Source organism: Heloderma suspectum, chromosome 2, assembly GCF_057233095.1.
Source record: "Heloderma suspectum isolate Gila_16-S chromosome 2, 16-S_ref, whole genome shotgun sequence".
Taxonomy (NCBI): domain Eukaryota; kingdom Metazoa; phylum Chordata; class Lepidosauria; order Squamata; family Helodermatidae; genus Heloderma; species Heloderma suspectum.
In genome coordinates this window covers 232,705,065-232,724,832 of record NC_139459.1, presented here as the reverse complement: position 1 = coordinate 232,724,832, position 19,768 = coordinate 232,705,065, and the positions used below count along the sequence as shown (strand labels likewise).

Genomic DNA, 19,768 nt, shown 5'->3' with positions numbered 1-19,768 from the left:
GGGAAAATGAAACTCCTGAAAAAAAACTACTGAAAATAAATATTGAAAAATTCAAGTTCCTTTACCCTAGCTGTACTTAAGACTCCACAAGGCTGCTTCTTCCTGCTCCCTCTTCAGGCTTTGGTCTCCCGATCCTGCTCTTCCTGGCTCTCTCACTCTCTTTATATACCCTCCTCCACCCAAACAGAAAGTACTGCTTCAAATCTGAAGAAGTGAAACTTAACTGGGGGAATGAAACTGAACCTTGATTGGGAAAATGAAACTATTCCTCTCAGGGATACCACCACCCTGCTTGCAATAGAAAAACCCAGGCCTCTAAGCCTGCCCATTTTTTCCTTGCCTTGCCTCTGTAGACCTCAAACCTTCACAGACGCTCTCAGTGTGGGGCTGCATTTGAAAAGTGTTCAGAAGCATCAAGCATCAAGCAGTACAGAATGAAGAGGCAAGGAATTTAAATAGAACTTGCTGCCAGGACCATATAACACCAGTATTGCATCAGCTACACTGACTATATATTTGTTTCTGGGTCCAGTTCAAACTGCTGGTGCTGACTGCCTTCTCTCATATGAAATTGCCCACTCGGTTAGAACTTCAGTTGAGGACCAGCTCTCCACCACCACCACCACACTCTCTGGTCTGTACTCAAGGCTGGTTGAGCTGCATACTGGCGCAGACAGTCAGACTCCTGCACATTCTTTCAGGGTCTCCATTCCATCAGGGGTGCCTCTCAAAGCAGGGAGTCAGGAATATGGTAGGTGGCGGGTGGCTGAAACCAAGGTAGGCCCACCCAGAGACATGGAACACTGGAGCCACTGCTCCGCAACATGGTCTCTTGGGCAGTACCCATCAGGCATGTCCAAGTGTTGCATGTTATGTGGGGGGCTGTATAACACAACTGACATCACTTGCCCATGGCCTTATAGTAGCACATCCACTCTAGGCTGCTGCCAAACCTCAGGTTTCCCACCTCCCAACAACTTGTGGAACCTGAGCAGTAGTGCTGGCCATGCCATGGCCAGCTACAAGCCAGGCACCCTAGCATTTGGGAGATCAATTCATTCATGAAAGGCCTTCCCAAACTTAATGGTAGACATGCCATTCAAGTTGATCATATGCTTTTTCCAACATCTCACAAAACTACAGGTTTTAAAAACATGTTATATTTAATCCCTTTAATCTGTTTTCAATTATTCTACATGGCTGAACAAACCTTGTTTGGCCTGTGTGGATATAACTCATTCAAGTCAGTGGAAAGCTCCTGTATGTGTGCAGAAAACCATAACGGAAGACATTCTTATGGCTCCCGGCTGAGACAAATAATGTTGAGTTGAACATACATGAAGACACAGGTACAAATCCATCTTTGCTCCCCCTCGATGCAACTTCAGTGTAAGCAAAAATAATGAAAGCAGTCAAATGAGCTCCTCTTAACACAGGAATGATGCGATGCACTGTAACTCACTACCAGCACTGCACCTGACCGTGCTTCTCATTGTGTGGACAATGGTGCAGGGACCAGGGGTAGGTAAGCAAGGGATGCAGTGCAGCTAATGGAAGCTAGAATTGCCGAGAACTGGCAGTGCTCCATGGAAAGGCAGAGAAAGCCGTATAGTAGTATTCACTGCCATGTACAACAGAAGTATATTCTGTTTGTATGTGCACAAAAGCCAAGTTTCAATGGGGTAAAAATGGGGACTGCAGGACACAGGCAACGTGTCTGCTCTTTTCACAGATGGATGGAAGGCGCTTTTTGCACATATTGCTGCTCCACTTGTTGTTGACCTCTAACATCACACAATGCTTTGCATAGTCTTTGTCTTTGAGATCCGCTGGTCCTCCTGCATTCCAGTTTCTGCAAAGGATAAGGAGAATATGCTGTGAGTTGCACATTAATAGAGTCCACTGAATGCCCCTTGGCACTGGACTGGGCTGGCACTTAAGGATATGCTGGAAGAAAGGGCATTTCAAAGTTGTAAGTGTTCTGGACACTAAAGAGAGAAAAGCATACATGCAGTGGAGGCTGGTGGCTCTGATTTTGGTGGGGATGTGGATCCAGCAGAACCAGCCTGAACTCTAAAGGAGCTATCCAAGGTGCCAAACTATTTTGGGCATAGGGTTCAGCACCTTGGATAGCTCCTTTAGAGTTCTGGTTGGTTCTGACTGAAACCCAGAATGGATTCACAGGCCCACTGAAATCGAAGCCACCAGCTTCCACTGGTTAGATGTCATAATAACTGATCGGGCAGAACAATTGATCAAGGCACAAGACGGGAGTATTAATCATTTAAAGGCTGATCAAGTTTAAAATCCAAGAACAACTAGGACATCTGAACAAAGAAATCATTATTATTAAACAAGAACATTGACGCTTTTGTTTTTTAAGGAGGATCTTAGAAAACAAATCGGAGGAAGTAGAACAAAACAAATCTAAAATACAGAACGGAAATGCCATAGCACACCACAGTATTCAGGGGGGGAAAACCTTGTTGGATATATGGAGCAGATTATGAAGGGACTTTTGAATATTAAACACCAGGCACTGGGATAGGCTTTAATAAGGGCCAAAACAGATATGACTCGTATCTGCTTTTTGGATCAATATTTTTGCAATAAAACTTGCAGATATCTCCCCCCCACTGACCCGGATTGGGTCCATAGCAGGGGGGAAAGAGTTAAAGCTCCCATGCAGGGTTCTATTCTGGATCAGCACCTTGCACCCAGTCTAGAATAAAAATATGTAGCTGCTTGCTACATCTTTCAAGTGCTGTCTGTTTTGGCCCTAAGAAATTAACAGTGTAAACCTATACACACTTACCTGCAAATAAGCCCCATTGAATTCAATGGGTTTACTTCTGAGTAGACATGCATTGGCGGGTGCTTTAAGTCAGTCTAAGGGGATTTTAGTTAGTTTTCTGACTTTGAGAATTAGAGGCCACAAAACGTTGCTGTGTGGAGCGATTCTGTTCAGAGTTCCAGCCAGCCAGCCATATCCTAGTGCAGGCCAGGACACTCTGTTCCATGTCCCCCTCCCCAGTTTCCCCTTCAAGAGACACTTGTCATTCTGTGGCCACTGAGTGTGCCCTGTCCTCAGTTTTAGGAATCCCCCCTTGGGGTCTCTGTTCATAATTTTTATATACTTCTGCAAAATTTGTGGTTCTCCCAAGCCTGCTGATACCTTCCTTTTGCATGTGGGTGGTGCCATCTTGGCTACCTAAGTGTCAGCATTCTTGAATTAGTTAAACTGTTCTGCTCATTGGGTGATGATGGGAGGGGTCCCTTTTTCCTTCTAACTTCAGAACAAATGTGCTAATGTGACTTGCGGTTCTTTATTTTCCTCTCTGCTCAGCCTGTAAGAGCTACTGAAGAGAGTAATACCCTAATTCTATGCACGTTCACTGTGACGTAAGCCCTTCTGAATCCCATGGATCTTACTCCCACATAATGGCCTGGTTTTCTGCAGACTTGGGTACCTCTAAGCCCATCGAAAACACTAAAGGTGTTTGGGTTTTTTAGCTTTAACTGTTGGTTTGCTAGTGGAGGAAGAAGAAAATTCAAAATGGATATGAAAATCTGTGCAAATATAATCACGAGATTAATGGATTGACTAAAAACTTGGCAACTAATCAATTAATTTTTTTTTAGCTCAGTTACAGTCCTGGTTATAGTATGGTAGAGAATGATCCACTGAAGAATGCTACTCACATGTAGATAAGTTTTTTGCTGTCCACCCATCTCCATGTTTTTTCAGTCTCTATGTAACTCAAGCCAATCCAGACATCTTTTCTGGAATTCCATTCTTTTTTCAGAAAGCCCTAGTCAAAACGAAAAGAAGATTACCCAAAGGTGCCAAAGAACCATGAAATAGCTACCATAGGCTGTGCATCCCACAGGTGGCCATTACAGGTGTGAAGAAATGTTGTGCCTAGTTATTGCCAAGACTGTCAGGTCTTTTCTACATGAAGCTTTTAACCCACGTCTTTACCGAGGCTTCTGCTTCTGGATTCTTTGTGGGATTAAGATCGGCTCTTTTACATGTGTTTTTTTCCTGGGAGTTTTCTTTCTCTGCCATTCTATATGTTCCATTATGCACCCACGAGGTGGCACTTACACAAGATTTCTATGGTTTATTTATTTATTTATTTATTTATCACATTTCTATACTGCCCCATAGCCAAAGTTCTCTGGATGGTTTACAGAAATTAAAACATTAAAATACAATATACAAGTTTAAAAGCCATTTACATAAAATGTACAAACAATATACACAAAGGCAACATATAACTGAAAACAACTTTGAACAGTCAGTTATAGCCAAAGGGGTTACAGAAACCATTCAGAAAAAATACCACACTTTCCCCATTAAGAAAAAAAAGCACAATAATGGATGCATAGCACAAGATCAGCCCTGGAGGATAATGACCTTGTATGAAGGACCTGTAAACTACCATGAGAGAGCCATCATGAGCACATAATAAATGCCTCCTGTACAAAGGTTCTCAGTATCCTCTGGAGAAGAATGGCAGGACTAAATTCCTCAAGCAAAGTTTCCCAGAGAAGTCCAAAGGTACTACTCTCTCTCACATGAGGGCATGTCTTAATGCAGGGGCTTGCATACTTTCCAAATTTTCTTTTATCTTAGCAACCATTTATGTAGCGTGGAAGCTTTGAAGATCTTCATCAGGCAAGTTCTTACAAAAGCCAGGTTTGGCAGGCTAGGGGATCGTGGAGAGAGAAAAGACCTGACTTGATGGTGAATTTACAGTCTCTGCATATTCAAGATGAAGTAGGGGAAGAGGAGTCTGCAAACGTTCAAATTAGGCTCTGCAGGTCACATGATAGTTTCAAGGCCGGACCTAGTGCGGTTGCCCCTAGGATGGCTGGGAACCAGAACAGTTAAAATATTGGATCTGGTTGAGTGTGGGGGGAAAGACGACTGGGTTGGAGTGGGGAATAGAATGGAGTGGCTGGAACAGGAAAACCAACACACAGGCATATATGTAAGGGATAGAAAGGCCTATCTGATTTTGGATAGGTCACTCCCTGATTTACGCTGACTGGGTTCACACGACACAACAGCCCATCATGGATGACAAACCACAGTAGATTGTTGTGTCATGTGAATCCGGACCAATTCCCGCAGAGTGGCTTGTGTGTGGGCCACAAGCCACCCTAACAATCCATGGCTTCTTTTAGAGGTTGCAGTACTCACGATGGGTTGGCGTGGCTCCACCCCATTTTCTAACTTCTAGGGTCCACCCCATTTGCAGAGCTCCCATTTGCAGTAAAAGGGAAGCTCCAAAAATGGGGTGGATCCTAGATCACCCTTCAAACCACTTGGGGGGGGGACTTGGGGAGGGGTGGAATGGAAGGGGAGACCCCCAAGGGTAAATCCCACACTTTAAAACTTGTGGATAACTTTGCTAAGGGCGATCTGGTCGCCTTTCCCCCTGGACCTGTCAGCTGTCCAAGGCTGTCAAACTAGGGTATACCCAGCCCCGTCTTGTCAATTACCTTTAAGTTTCCTAGTACACTTTGTTTTCTTTGACAGCTGAAACAGAAAAGGCAATAGACAAGGCAAGACTATAGTTTGACAGCCGCAATTGTGCACCACCACAAATGTGAACAACCGATTAAAAAATAAAAATGAAAATGAAAAAATTACAAAGACATTCCCAGGGCTGAAAAAATAATAATAAAAATATTTTCAGCCCTGTTTTGCGCAAATGTTGGGGCACATATATTTCTTTTAAAAAGCTCTGAATGAGACCGGGGTTATGATTGGAGCAGGGAGGGGGACTTGGCGGCAGATAAACAGGTTCTGTCGCCAAGTCCCCTGAGATACATGCCGGAGCTGGCTGGATGACCGAGGGGGAAGAAAGGGGAGAACAACCCACAGTAAGCCCAATTGTCTGTTGGGCTCACCGTGAGTTGTTTCAATGGCAACCCACACTGCGTGATTTATTTCGCAGGGTGGGTTGTCATGACGTGTCAGCTCACCCACTGAAAAGCTATTTGTATGCGTCTCCAAGGATGGAAAAATGAACTGCCCATAGACATCAGTGAAGAAAGAATGTAATGTAGCTGGGATTGGGAACGCCCACCCCCTAAAAAAAAAAAACCCAACCCCAAAACCTAACAACAGAGACCAAAGTTCCTGCTCTGAGTTCTTATTTGGAAATAAACATTTTAAGAATAACTCTACTAATGCAAATTCCAAAGCAAATGTATTTCATTGTCCCTAAACTGCAGTTTGGAAGGAGCTATTGATGGAAGAGAGAATGATTTATGACAGCCCTGCAGTGCAGTTCAGACTAAGTTTTGCAATATCCAGTCCCCAAATTCTCTCATGCCTTCTTGAAAATAACCTATGTAACCCCATTCATAGCTTCTGCAGAAGTAATGGAGGCATTTTTGCTGAGTCCTACTTTTTTTTAATGCTCTGCCACACAATAGCTCCCTGAGAGTAGAGAAATAGCACACCAGAAAGAGAACTATGGCACGGCTCTGTCCATGATGTAATAGTTTAACGCATATAGGAAGGGTTGTTGTTTTATTTTATTTTATTTCACACAGAGCAGCATTCATAAATAGGGATGGGTGAATCTGTCCAGTTTGCTTTCATTCGGTCCGACTGATTTCTCCTGTTAAGTTTGTTCCATCCCATTTCTGCATCAGTTTTTAAACGTCCACATGAAAATCCATACATGTTTTTCCATGCAATTTCTCCCTATATACCCATTTTTGTATGTACTTTAAAAAATGTAAGCATTCCCCTCGCCATAGTACACAGTGATTTTGTGCACATCTCCCCATTATATGTGCACTGACTATGCAACTTTTCCTATGCATTTTTTGCATACATTTTTAACTGAAAAACTTGCTTGCAGGGTTTAGAAATGTGCTGACTGCAGGGCACAACTGCGTTACAGTTCGTGCAGAAGTCCAAGGAGTGCAAATTAACAAGTTCACAACAAAATGTAAACCAAACAAATTCTCACCCATCACTATTCATATATAAGACCTCCAAAGCAGCATAAGGTGGTACACTTCAAAATTCTGCCACCTCTTCCTGCCTCCTTCTTCTGCACAATATATAGAATGGCTCACAGCCAATGGCTGTTCTGGAGCCTCAAATGTCAATCTGGAATCAGGTCATGATAGAACCTTACAGGGAAGATTAGATCTATTGTTGTGAACTGCCCAGAGGGTGGTATGGAAATGTAATAAATACATTTTCCATCTATTCTAATCACTCACACCCAAGGGAGATTGGGAGCTTCACCACACGAGGTTAAAATCCCGCATCCTTACCAGGGCTTCTGCTTCCAGATTCTTTGTGGGATTAAGATCGACTTCTTTACATGGGCAGACACATGCTTTGAATTGGGGAGAAAAGAATTCCTTTCTCAGCAAGTTCTATAGGTTTCATTTTACAGCCACTAGATGGTGCTGTGGTTATAGCAGAACTGCACAATTACACACAGCTCGTATAGCGGAATAATGTTCCTTACTGGACTATTGCTGATCTTTTTAAAAGCAAGAGAAAGGTCAGAAAGTATGGGAGACACCCTGGAGGTTGACAATGTCATGTAAAGGACCCGCAAACTTCCGTAAGTGACCAATCACAAGTTTGCAATAAAAGCCTTGTGTAGAAATGTTCTGGGTCTAACTATGCATGACATAAAAAATGCGTTTGGAAAAGGGTGCTTAATACTGCCACTTTTATTCTGAAGGAAAAACAACCCATTGGTGAGAGGTGATTGAACAGTAAACGGGGCGTGGACTATTTTCACTCAGCCCTACATTTTTTTATGATCCTACACCGAAAAGGCTCCCTGCATGTAGAAAATGAGCACATCAGAGAGGTTTAGGATAGCCTCTCCTTCATGTAGGAGTTCACTAGACGCAGGAAGATTCCCCACCCCTGTTTTATGAGGGGGCAATCAAAAATGTTCTATAGTGATATATGGAGGAGGAAGTTCCTCAGAAAGATAGGTAAATGATTATTCATTTATTAATAGGTGGATGGATTGCAGTTAATCATCAATGGAAATAAAAAGACATCCCCTCAATGAGAAAATGTATGATGAGGATATGGGATGTGGTGTTTATGTTGAAGCTTACAAACATGATTAGAACCAGGGAAGATATACAGGGAAATAACAACTTTATTGAAAAAGATCAATTTTTGTTATTTTTAGAATAATAAAGGTCAGTACAGAATATAAATATATAATGTACTGGGAAATAAAATGTGAGAAAAATAGGACTAAGTTATGAGGACAAAATAAGGTAACATAAAAGGGTACATATTCCATATATGGTTTGTAATGTAAGTTTGCTTGATTATTTACATACATTAATTTAACTGAAGTGTGAATGAGATTTGATTTTGTAATCCTCATCATCAACTGCTAACGAGCAGTCAGAATTGCAGACAGAATGTGAAAAGTGATGTATTATCAAAGGTGCCAAGGATAACTTTTTTTATTGAGCCCAGCACATTTTAGAACCAAGAGCTCCTTCGTCAAGGGCGATCTTGTAAAACCTAAATTCTGGCTAGCTTTCGACCATGGCAGCTACCTTTGTTAGACTATCAGCAGTCAAAAATGGCACAGTCCAGAATTGGGCCATCTTAGCTTGCCACCTCAGTCTGCCTAATATGCAGAATGGTTCCTAGTCAAAGGCCTTCCTGTTGCTTCAAGTCTCACCATGGGGTCAGGTCATGACAAGGCTTCTATAGGAAGGTAGGTCTATGCCATCCATTGTTCTGAACACTCAGAGCCATGAGAGTTTGTTTGTGAGTGGAGCTACCCAGCAAGGAGAGGGTGTCCTATGCCACCATCTTGGCATTTCTGCTCCTTACATGAGAGACTCACCTGTTCCTTTTCATGGTCAATCACCATGAGATCTGCGCCCTGGTCTTGGCAACTACGTCTGGCCTCATCCCACTTCTTTTCTGCTTCATTGTAATAGTAGCATTTATCCTGGACTATCTTCCATCCATCTGGGCAAATTAGAACACCTGCAGCACATGGAGCCTTTAAATATCGCAGCCCAGTGTGAACTCATCCTAAATATTTCACTCATCACAACGTATTTTTGTGCCTGAAGTCAGACTCTATCACAGTTGGACATTCGGCCAATGAACACACGTGGTCACCAGAGGTGCTTTGCCTTCTCCATAGAATGGGTATGCAGCATTGTCATCCATGCATACATACTTCACACTGTTGTTTTTATTGTGGGATTTTGCTTCCTTGTTCCTTTCTTGTGATGAAAGTCAAACACTCCCTGTTCAGCACAATATCTCTCTGAGTATGTGCAGAGTGCTTTTGGCTTACCATTACCTAAGCCCATGTCACTCCCTCTCAGCTGATGTTTCTGCAGCATGCTGAGTCCTGCTCCTAGAGTCCTCACCCAGTGCCACCCATGCAAAGAACGCCCAGACTTCAATCCTTCTCTGCACATTTTCTCTTCTCATCAGTGCCTAACTCACCATTAGTCAACCACTGCTGCTGTTGCCCCCCATAATTTGTTATTTCCAGATATACTGCCTCTGACCATGGAGGTTCCATTTAGCTGTCATAGCTAGGTAATACTCATACAGCCATTGAGAGACCTTTCTTCCATGAACTGTCGATCTCTCTATTTAAACCCATCTAAGCTAGCAGCAAATCTGGCCAACATCACAAATCATTTGTCTTGCAATGATCATCTAGGGAAAAGAAACAAGGTATAGATCAGTGACACCTAATGATGTCTCATCTGTTATTTACAGGTAGATCTCTCTTCTGTTTTCTCCCATCCCCCTTAATACCAAAGCTTGTGACAACATAGGGTGCAATCCTAGGCATGTTTAGACAGACCAGCCTCCTCCAGCTCCCAGCATTCTCCAACCAGCATGGTGGCTGGGGAATGCTAGGAGTTGGAGGACATTTTTCTGTCTAAACATGCATAGGATTGTGCCCTTAATAGTCCAGGATGGATGGGTGATGCTTCCTCCATGTACGCCACAGAGCTAGGACCCAGGAGTTGAATGCTGCTCTGATTCTCTTCCCCCAAATGAGTTCTGCTGGAAAAAAAAGAGCAATCGTGCTTCTCATTTCCAGTCTGCCCTAGTAAGGAACAGAGGTCAGTCCTGACTAAGTTCCCACTGCATTCTCCAGAGGAGGGAGAAATGGAATAGCAGCACTTCCACCTCCGTTTTTCGCATATTCCGAGCAGCAAGAGCAGCTTGATATCAGCCAAAAACTGGACCTGCATCAGTTGGGAAGGGTGCATTTGTGTGACGTGCCCCATGCCTCCACAATGCAAAGAAGCCTGGTCCAAAAAAGCGTTAAGCATCAGATCAGCACTTACATCTCAGGCACGCCAGCACGAGAGCGGCCGTCGCCATCATGAATGAAAAGAGCAGCAGAACTGAGAAGACGATGAAGGGCTTTCTGCCAAGGGCGCTCCACTTGTCATCCTTGAGTGCAAACGGTGCTGCAGACAAGAACAGTAAGTCTGGAAGTTACAGGAGGACCTGAGAATTTCAGCAGCAGGCTATTGAGAATTTTTTTTTAAAAGGAACAGGAAGAGCTTATCTATCTGTATGAGAAAGGGAGGGATTTTTCATCCAAAGGATAGCTAGTGGATTGGTTGGGGGCGAGGGGGGGAGCGTATCTCGGAAAAACGCAGAGAGAAATGTTGATGTCCTGGATTCTCCATAACGACACAACCATAATGAGTGGTACTGATATGGGTGGCAGTTTGAGAACAGACTAAAGCCAGTTCTACTCTCTGCTAAGCTACTCAACGTTTTGCACGTGGCAAATGCTAACAATACAACTGGAACCGTTTGTGGAAAGGACTCATTTGTAAATTCTGCACTGGGGCATGGCTGGCTGGGGTATGCTGGAAGTTGTAGGACTTTTTTCTGTCTAAACATTCCTAGGAATAGGATTGGCATAATTAGAGATTTTTAAAAGGTCCCTGATGTCATCTGTGGAGGTGCAAGGTTGAGCCTTTCACCTGGCTCTGCTTCTGCTCCCTTTTCCAGCAGCCTTCTCATCCGCATGTCAGGCATCATGATGAACTCATATTCCTGTTCCACATCCTCGTATCCCTGGTCCGATGTCACTGATTCTAGAGACAGAAGAGCTATTTTTAAGGGATTGCCTGCCTGGGACCCCTCCTGCTTGTGACCCTCGAGTGGTCCTGCCACACTTCTGGGAGGGTGTTCTGAATCTGACAGAATGTGACAGCCCAGATGAAGATAGAAGATATCCCTCAAAGAACCCAACACAGAGTGGAATATATATATTAGCAGACAGACACATTAACAGGGCTTGTGCTGATAATAGGGATGTATGAAAGTCACTTACCTTTCCGTGGATTATGTTGATGGGGGGGGCATTCCGTCACTCCCCCCGGAATCCTTGACAGCGGGGGAGGCGCTCCGTTCCTCCCCCCTGGAATCCTCGACCAGCCGGCTGTGCTCCACGGCAGCTCCGCAGAGCAGCTGGCCAGGCCCAGGCCAGAGCCGTCTGCAGCTGGATTTCTGGCCGCGGACGGCTCTGGGTAAAAAAAAATCCAAAAAACCCCCGCGTACGCAAATGGTGGCGGCTACAGCCGCTGCCATTTGCATTCCTTATTTTTGGCCATCTTAGTCTACGTAAATATTTACGTAGACCATGACGGTGAAAATAAAGGGGAACGCAAATAGCGTCGCGGGCGCTATTTGCGTCCCTTTTTGATTCACCATTTTAGCCTATGTAAATATTTTCGTAGGCTAAAATGGCGAAACAAAAAGGGACGCAAATGGCGTCCGCTACGCTATTTGCGTTCCCCTTATTTTTGCCATCTTAGTCTATGTAAATATTTACGTAGACTAAGACGGCCAAAAATAAGGAACGCAAAAATAAGGCCGTAGCCACCGCCATTTGTGTAAGCATGGTTTTTTTTTTTAAGCCAGACGTGATAGGCTACGTAAGTCTTTATGTAACCTATCATGTCTTGTAAAACAAACAAACAAAGCAACAAGACTGTAAATGGCGGTGGCGGCAGCCGGTTGGAAGACCAGCCGCCGCAGCCGCCGCTGCAGCCGCCGCCACCTGGAAGATCCGCCCCCGGTAAATCTCGTCCTGGGGGGGATCTGCGGGGGGGCAGGGGGGGGGCAGGCCATTCCGCCACAGATTTCGGGGGGCCGAATGCACAGGCATTTGGCCTCACCGAGATCCGTGGCAGAATTCTCTGCCATCCCTAGCTGATAACCAGCATTTGCAAGAAAGGAGCAAACAACTTACTTTGACCACCCTGTGACTATAACGTCTACTGTTTCTTGAAAACGTACCAAACAGCCACCCAATAATGGACACGCACTTCGGCAAGACATGTGTGGTTGCCACACTTGGAGAACTCTGGCTGGACTTCAGAGCTTTTCTCCATGCAGCTGTTAGTCCGCTGTATCTACTTTCGGTTTTGCCACAGAATTATGATGCGAGCTCTACGCAAAGGACTTTTCCTTTCCTGCTTTTCCACTATAGAACTTCTAGGTGGTGCTGTGCTATAGCAGAATAGCGCAATTACACAAGTAGGACAATGTTTTCTTTTGCTTTCAGAAATAATACTCCATTTTCCCCACTCAAAAAACCCTAGGGAAGTGCTCTTAAAAAACAGAAGCAAAACTGGAAGTTCACGTCATCATCTAAAGAACCCCAAAACAACCGTGATGATGAGCACACTATTAATGAGTCACATAGAAAGGCCCCCATTTTGGAGTGCGAAACCTTCCAGCGAGGTATGTTTCTCTTCTCTCATGTGAGCATGACACTTAGTAGCAAAACTAGTGCAGCCTCCCCCACCCCCTGCCCATTACCTGTTTTTGTGTGTTCTGACTCTGAGCATGCTTCCCAGGTTTGGGACAGCTTCTCTGAAACACTGTCGTTCTGGTAGTCTTCATTCTGGTAGTCATCGTTCTGGTAGTCTTCATCCATGGCGGAGTGAGGCTGCATCAAGTGTAGTTCTCGGGACCGATGTGACCCAGCTACCGGATGCCTGTGCTTTCCCTCTATCATTATCAGCTTCCTTTCTATCTAACAAGCTACAGAACAGTCAAAACATGTGGACTACTCCGAATGCCTTGCTATTGCGAGGGTGGGAACTTGTTCACTAGCTTAAAAGCCACTGGAAAGCAGAGCTCCCAATGCAATTATGCCAGTGGGGGATCTCCTCCCAATATAATTCCACCTTTGGAGAAGGGAGCTTCCTCAAGTCTGCATCAGGAAAAAGAAAGGATTAAATATCCCCTCCATGTCTGCTGTGATCCCAGTAGTTATCAGCCCCTTGGCTGATGCTGTTTGCATTTTGTAAAACCTGCAGGTTAAATGCACAGAAACATTTAACACCAAACCTCCACCATCTACTCACAAGACAAAAGTGTTAGCAGATTTGGGATAACCCCAAGGTTTGCACGTGTATGAAAAATCCTAACAAAAATAACCAGGGGGAGTTCCCCTCCCCCGCACAAAAATAACCAGGAAGACCCCCCCTCATCTCAATGATAATTGAGATAATGAATGGCACAGAACACTGACAGACTGAGGAAAACAAAAAACAGACAACTGGGTGTGACTGGGTAAGGAGTGTTTGGACAATGAGGAGATAGCAAGAAACAAAATTGTAGAATATGCTTCTCTTAGCTCATTGTCTAGATAAAGCATTTTTATCAAGACAGTTATGTAGACAGTTTCTTCTTATCTAGATAAATCATTTCCTGATTCACAAGGGAAAGCTATTTTAAAAATCTAAGGTTTAATGTGGCTGGGATCAGGCACAAGTGTGTCCAGTCCACCCCCACCCACCCCAAAACACCACAAACTGGAGAAAAAACCTGGGGTAGCTGGAACTTGTTTGTTGCAAGGGCCCAATTTCAATGATCAATGAGTTTTGCTTGCCTCCATTTTTAAGGGACAAGGCTGGATCCTGTTGACCAGTATTTCACCCAGACACTGAAGGGGAATCAGCTAAGACAAGCTCAGACTTGCCATGTTAGAGACAGAGTTGGGTGTCATCAGCATACCAGTGACAACAAACATGAAAACCCCAGACAACCTCTCCCACATAAATGTTAAATAGCATGCTGGGAAGGTGGAACCCTGAGAGATACGTAGGGCAGCCAGCAGGCAAGGAGTCGAAATGAAGTCCACCAGCACCATCTTCTGGAACTGCACCCCGCCCCAGAAGGACCAGAACCACCATAAAACAATGCCTCCAAATCCCATCCCAGACAGGCAGTCCAAAAGGATACCACGGTGGATGGTACAGAAAGCCACAGAGAGGTCCAGCAAAACCAACAAGGAGGGTCCCCCACTCTCAGGTTCCCAGTGTAAATCATCTACCGAGATGACTGTCAAGAACTAGGGCTGTATGAAACCCTGCTTACCTGGCTCTGCCTCTGCAGGTGGGGGGAGGCGATCCGTTCCTCCCCCCAGAATCCTCGATGGGGGGGAGGTGATCCGTTCCTCCCCCCCGGAATCCTGCCCGGCTGGCTCCGCTCTGTGTTCAGGCCGCGGAGCCACCAGCCGGGCCAACCCACAGCGGGGCCTCCAGCTGCTGCCGGGCTGCTGCTCATGCAAATGGCGTCCTGCGTAGGGGACGCCATTTGCGTCCCTATGCAAGCCCGTGATAGGCTACTTAAATATTTATGTAGCCTATCACGGCTAAAGCGGGAACACAAATGGCATAGGGGACATGGCTATATTAGCCGTATATAAATATATACGTAGCCTATCACGGGCCGGTGTAGGGATGCAAATGGCGTCCCCTACGCAGGACGCCATTTGCGTGAGCAGCAGCCCGGCAGCGGCTGGAGGCCCTGCTGTGGGATGGCCCGGCTGGCGGCTCCACGGCCTGGCTGCGGAGTGGAACCTGCCGGGCAGGATTCCGGCGTAGGGACACAAATGACAGCCGCTACGACGACCGCCATTTGCAGCCGCAGCAGCCCGACAGCGGCCAGAGCCGCCGGCGCAGCTGGAGCCAGGCAGGCTCCGTTTCGCGGGGCTTTCGTGGAGTGGTGGGGCGGGGGGCTCCGTTCCGCCACGGATTCTGGGGGGCCAAATTCACTGGAATTCGGTCCCCCTGGGATCCATGGCGAAATTCTCTAACATCCCTATCAAGAACTCCATTTTCTTTTTGTGTCTTAGCAGTCTGGGAATTTCCATTTTGCCAGACTAAAGCAGCGCCCCCTGTGTGCGAGTTATCTGGAGAGCATCTAGCCTCAGGGTCAGACCAAGACCCAGGTAATTGGACTGGGAACTCACTCCCCCACCCTGCCACCACCGTTTGCAAGGGGCCTGCAAACACTGTTCCAGCCAGCCTGTGATTAGGGATGTACAAACCCTGTGACTTCTGCAGGGGGGGGGGGGATTTTCCCGCAGTGGGGAAATCCAGGCTGCTTGGGGCCCTATGGATTTCGCCAGAGCTTTACCACATCTGTAGGATTTTGCAGGGCTGCTCTTCCCCATTCTAAATGCTGTGATCAGCTAATGGCAGCTGCCATTAGCCAATCGCAGGAAAAATACAGCCGCAAATTACGTACTTTACGGCTTGTGTGGCTGTAAAGCACTTCCTTCTATGTAAATTGTGGCTGTTTATGCCACAATTCACATAGAGGTCGGTCTGCTCTGCGAGTGGTGTCAGTCCACTGAGGACTTCACAGGTCAGATTCTTGAGAATCCGGCCTTATCTGCATCAGCAGCAGATTTCTCCGCCATCCCTACCTGGGTGGCTAACCAGGATCATCTTGGAGTTGTACTTAGGTGTATGTAGGCAAGGTAACCCTTGTTGTTGTTTCTACATTTCCAAATTTACTCTGGTTCTTGTAAGCCTTTGTATTCCTTTTCCCCCCATCGTAAAGAAACTTAACACCTACCTCAAGAGTTGTGTACGCTTCCTTCCAAGTAAGCCTTGGTACTAAATCCAGAGCCTTCTGCTTAGCAAATTGCTACAGTTTAAGGTTTTTGTAGGGATGTTGGAGAAATCCGGCCTCCCCCCGCACCGCCACCCCCGAAAATCCCCCCCGGGACAGACCTACCCAGCGGCGGATGTGGCGGCGGCGGCGGCGGCTCTGGCTCGTCTTCCAGCTGCTGCTGGGCTGCTGCGGCCGCCATTTGCGTACCTGCCTTTTGCCATGATAGGCTACGTAAATACTTACGTAGCCTATCACGGCCTAATGCAAGGACGCAAATGGCAGCTGCTACGACAGAGCTGGCTGGGGAGGATTCCGGCAGGAGGGATGGATCACCTCCCCCCCACCGCGGATGCCTCAGACGGGAACAAGGTAAGGGATTCGGACATCCCTAGGTTTTAGGCTCAAGGCTTGGAAATATGCTGTGGTCGTTTGAATTAGGGATGGCACTGCCCGGTTAGGGCTTGAAGCCTTGTGAGAAATCGCTGGCTCAGCCCCCCGAACACAAGTCTGCGGACCCCAGAGCTTGCCCGGCTCAGCACAAGCTAAGCTGGGCAAGCGTGCATGCAGCCCCTTCCTCGTCAAGCACCATTTTCCACTCAAATGGTCATACTTTTCTGTAAGTATCCCATCTACACAAATGGGGACTTAAGAGTGTGATATCCACAGTATCACAGGCATAAGTGGCGTATGAGTGGAAAATGGAACTCAATGAGGGGGGAGGATGCCTGCGTGCCCACACCGCTCGCCTGTGTTGGGCAAATGCTGGGGGTTTGGCAAGCAGTGCATGGGTCAGGTGCAGGGTGATCCATCCATCCCTATTTCCTAAGCCTCGAGGGTGTCCTGCAAGGTCTGAGAGCCCCCTAGTTCTGGCTGAGGTGGATGTAAGGGGTGGAGGGAGCCTACTTATTGTTGGGAGCCAGGACAACCCCTTTCCTCCCTTCACAGTGACCAAAGCTGTCTCTGTCTGATAACCAGGCCTGGATGTTCCTGGAAAGGCTGGATTGAAATGGATTCTAGGTAATCTGCCTTGTCCAGAAACACCTGAGATGCCACCACATGCTTGAGCACTCTGACCACAAATGGAATATAGAGACTGCCCAGAAAGTATCAGTGGAGTTCAAATAGTTTTTTTAAAAATATAGATCTCACAGCCACCATGTCCAGGAGGAATTATGTGAGCCATTCAGTCCACTTCCCCATTCCAGAGGTTGACCAGGGCTTCAATAGAATCGTCTGCTAAAGTTTCAGGCAAAGTCCAAGCAGCCATCATGAAACCATTCTGATCTGTCTGTCTTCTGAGGTGGACCATTTAACTTTGTTCCCCAACCCTTTCCCACACCCACATCACCATCACCCCACCAAGCAGAGAAAACCAGACCAAGGCTGTGTCCTGAGAAATGAAGGCCCCAAAACCAGTTAGAAGGGACCCAGAGTTGCCAGGGAGGCTATGAAGCCCCGAGCCTCTACCACCAGGGTACCCTCAGCATATATCCTGAAGTCACCTAGCACTGCAAGCTGGAGGGACTCTAACACCACTACTGTTGCCTACTGACTACCCCAGCGAGCTCAGGAAGGGAGACTGTTGGGCAGAAGGGAGGGTGATACACCCAGAGAATCCCTATTCTGTCCTTCAGATACTCAAAACTGGAAGACTGTTCAATGGGGGATAGAATCACAATAGGCCACTGTGACTCCACTTCCCCACCCCCCAGGTCTTGCCTGCTGTGGAGAAGCCAGGAGGGCAAAAGAGTCACACACATACAAGACGCGACCAACCAGGTCTCCATGGTACAGGCCAAGTTGTCATGCACATCCAGGATCAGGCCCTGAATCTCTACTATTTTTACACTCGGTGATCGAGGATTCAGCAGCACCTTTAAGCCAGGGAGGCTGTGTCCGTTTCTACATGAGGCATTTGTCATGTGCTCGTGATTGGTCACTCATGGAAGTTTGCAAGCCCTATACATGATGTCGTCAAACTCCAGTGCACCTCCTACAGCTATGAACTGCTGTAAAATGGCGCGCTGATGAAATGGCGCTTCATCACAGCAATAGCACAGTGCCATCTAGTGGCTTTATAATGACACATATAGAACTTGCCCAGAAAGAAAAAAAAGGAAACACCATGTGGAAAGGAGCAGATAGTAGTCCTGCAAGAAATCCAGAAGCAGAAGCCCAGGTAAAGATGCAGGATTGTAGCGTCATAGCCTGCTACTAGGGCCGAAGCTACACCTTCATTAATAACGTTTCAAATACTGCATTGTACCACTCAATCCCTTAAAGATTTTAATGTTATGGCACACACTGTCCATCCTGTAACTTTACTGTGTTGTACCGATATTTAAAGGCACACCGCTGTACAGTTAGTAATCAAAACGCAACCTCCAGGCTTCCAAGAGCACTGCTATTGGTTGCTCCTGTACTGGGACCGTAGACCCCCATTTTTTCTTGTTTGACTTTTTCGGCGCATGCGCACTCTTTCAAACCCAGCCAATGAAGCAGGAGCAAGGGCGCGGGGCGCCCCTTCCACTGGCCGTCTCCTGCTCACGAGTAGGGATGGACAAACTCATTGCAGTCCAAGCCTGGCGGGCACTTGAGCCAGGCTGTGCCAGACTCTGGAAAGCTTGGCGAGCTGTCCAGGAGCCTGCCCCAGCTGCCAGCTCCTCTAATTTAGTCGCCATCTTTTACGCAACATAGGTCTCTATTTTCATAGATTTTTTGTTGCGCACAACGCTGGCCGGAAGGGGCCATTCCCAAAACATCAAAAGGCTTCTAATGTGGTAGAACTGGCCCTTCTAATCTACATTTTGCACAACATTAAATCTACGAAAATATAGAGCTCCATGGTGTCTAAAAGAAGCTCAATATTTGTGCTAGGGTGGGGGTGGAGGAAGGATCGCTCCTGTCTCCCTCTCTCATCCTGGGCGAGCAGCTTGACAGGACGAGGAATGTGAGAAGAGCTTCCCTCTCACCTGCCTCCTCCTGTCAAGCCGCTGCTTTCACGTAACTGGCATGAGAGGAGAGCGGATCGTTCCAGTCTTCCCCTCCCATTCCAGGCCCCCTACACGGGAGCAGCAGCTTGACAGGATGAGGAAGGTGAGAGGGAAGCACCTCTTGCCTTCCTTGTCTTGTCAAGCTCCTGCCTGGAACGAACTATGGTCACATAGACTTATATGCAAGATTCACAGCGCTACTTTGCGTATAAGTTTATGGGCACATACTGCTGTTCGCCATTTTTTTTAAAAAAATGGCGATCGGCACAGAGGTGGATGGGTCAGGGTAAGTAGCGAGCCAGTCGCCAAGCATGGAAGGGTGGTCCGGGGGCAGCCCGGGGACCAGCAAGCAGGGCGGAGGGCTTGGGGTCGCAGCTTGCGGAGCGTGGGCGCCAGTGGTCCGGCAGTTTTGCAGACTGAAATGGGCGCCCACACCATCCTTACTCACGAGCAAGGGACAGCTAGCAGCTTGTGTGCCCTGTGCCTCCCGCTGCTGCCCGGGCGGCTGCCTTTGACAGCTGATGAGGCAGGAACAAGAGGAGCTGCGGAGCACCCCTTCCACTGGCTACTGAGTAGCAGGCTCAAAAATGGCGAGGGCCAGGTGACTAACCGCGGGAGAAACAGAACCCACCAATAAAGGAAAAAGTCACGCCCACTCTGCTATTGGATGTGCACTGAAATGCAAGAGGGGTGGGGGAAAGGGAAATACGGTTCTGTGAGTTAAGGGGCAGTTTGAGGGGGGGAAACAACCAGCACATGGTTGGTGTCTCTTCTCCTGCAGCAACACAGCCGCTTCCCACTGCCATTCCTCCCCCTGCCT

At 46.8% G+C, this 19,768-nt stretch overlaps 1 protein-coding gene across 2 annotated transcripts; it reads right to left on the bottom strand.

Moving 5' to 3' along the window:
• Nucleotides 1–1,140: 1,140 nt before the first annotated feature.
• Nucleotides 1,141–19,547, bottom strand: LOC146354237 (uncharacterized). 2 transcript variants are annotated; one of them, XM_084838455.1, is made up of 8 exons: nt 19,397–19,547; nt 12,863–13,259; nt 11,370–11,561; nt 11,017–11,130; nt 10,363–10,488; nt 8,880–9,025; nt 3,703–3,812; nt 1,141–1,852 (listed from the first exon to the last, which is right to left on the bottom strand). In XM_084838455.1, exons 2-8 carry the CDS (start codon nt 13,059–13,061, stop codon nt 1,675–1,677), a joined length of 1,065 nt encoding a protein of 354 aa, XP_084694581.1. In that variant the 5' UTR covers nt 13,062–13,259; nt 19,397–19,547; the 3' UTR covers nt 1,141–1,674. The 2 variants fall into 2 exon arrangements, with proteins under 2 accessions (XP_084694581.1, XP_084694583.1); XM_084838457.1 differs by lacking the exon at nt 11,370–11,561 and having other exon boundaries at nt 1,147–1,852.
• Between the last annotated feature and the right edge of the window lie 221 nt (nt 19,548–19,768).

Bases quoted from the DNA above. Each gene is read 5' to 3' on its own strand.
- LOC146354237 (XM_084838455.1), bottom strand. From the start codon at position 13,061: ATGATAGAGGGAAAGCACAGGCATCCGGTAGCTGGGTCACATCGGTCC. The intron at 11,562-12,862 runs GTAATGGGCAGG...TTTTTTACCCAG, and splicing joins GTCAGAACACACAAAAACAG to AGCCGTCCGCGGCCAGAAAT. The intron at 9,026-10,362 runs GTAAGTGCTGAT...CATGTGCTGCAG, and splicing joins CGTGCTGGCGTGCCTGAGAT to GTGTTCTAATTTGCCCAGAT.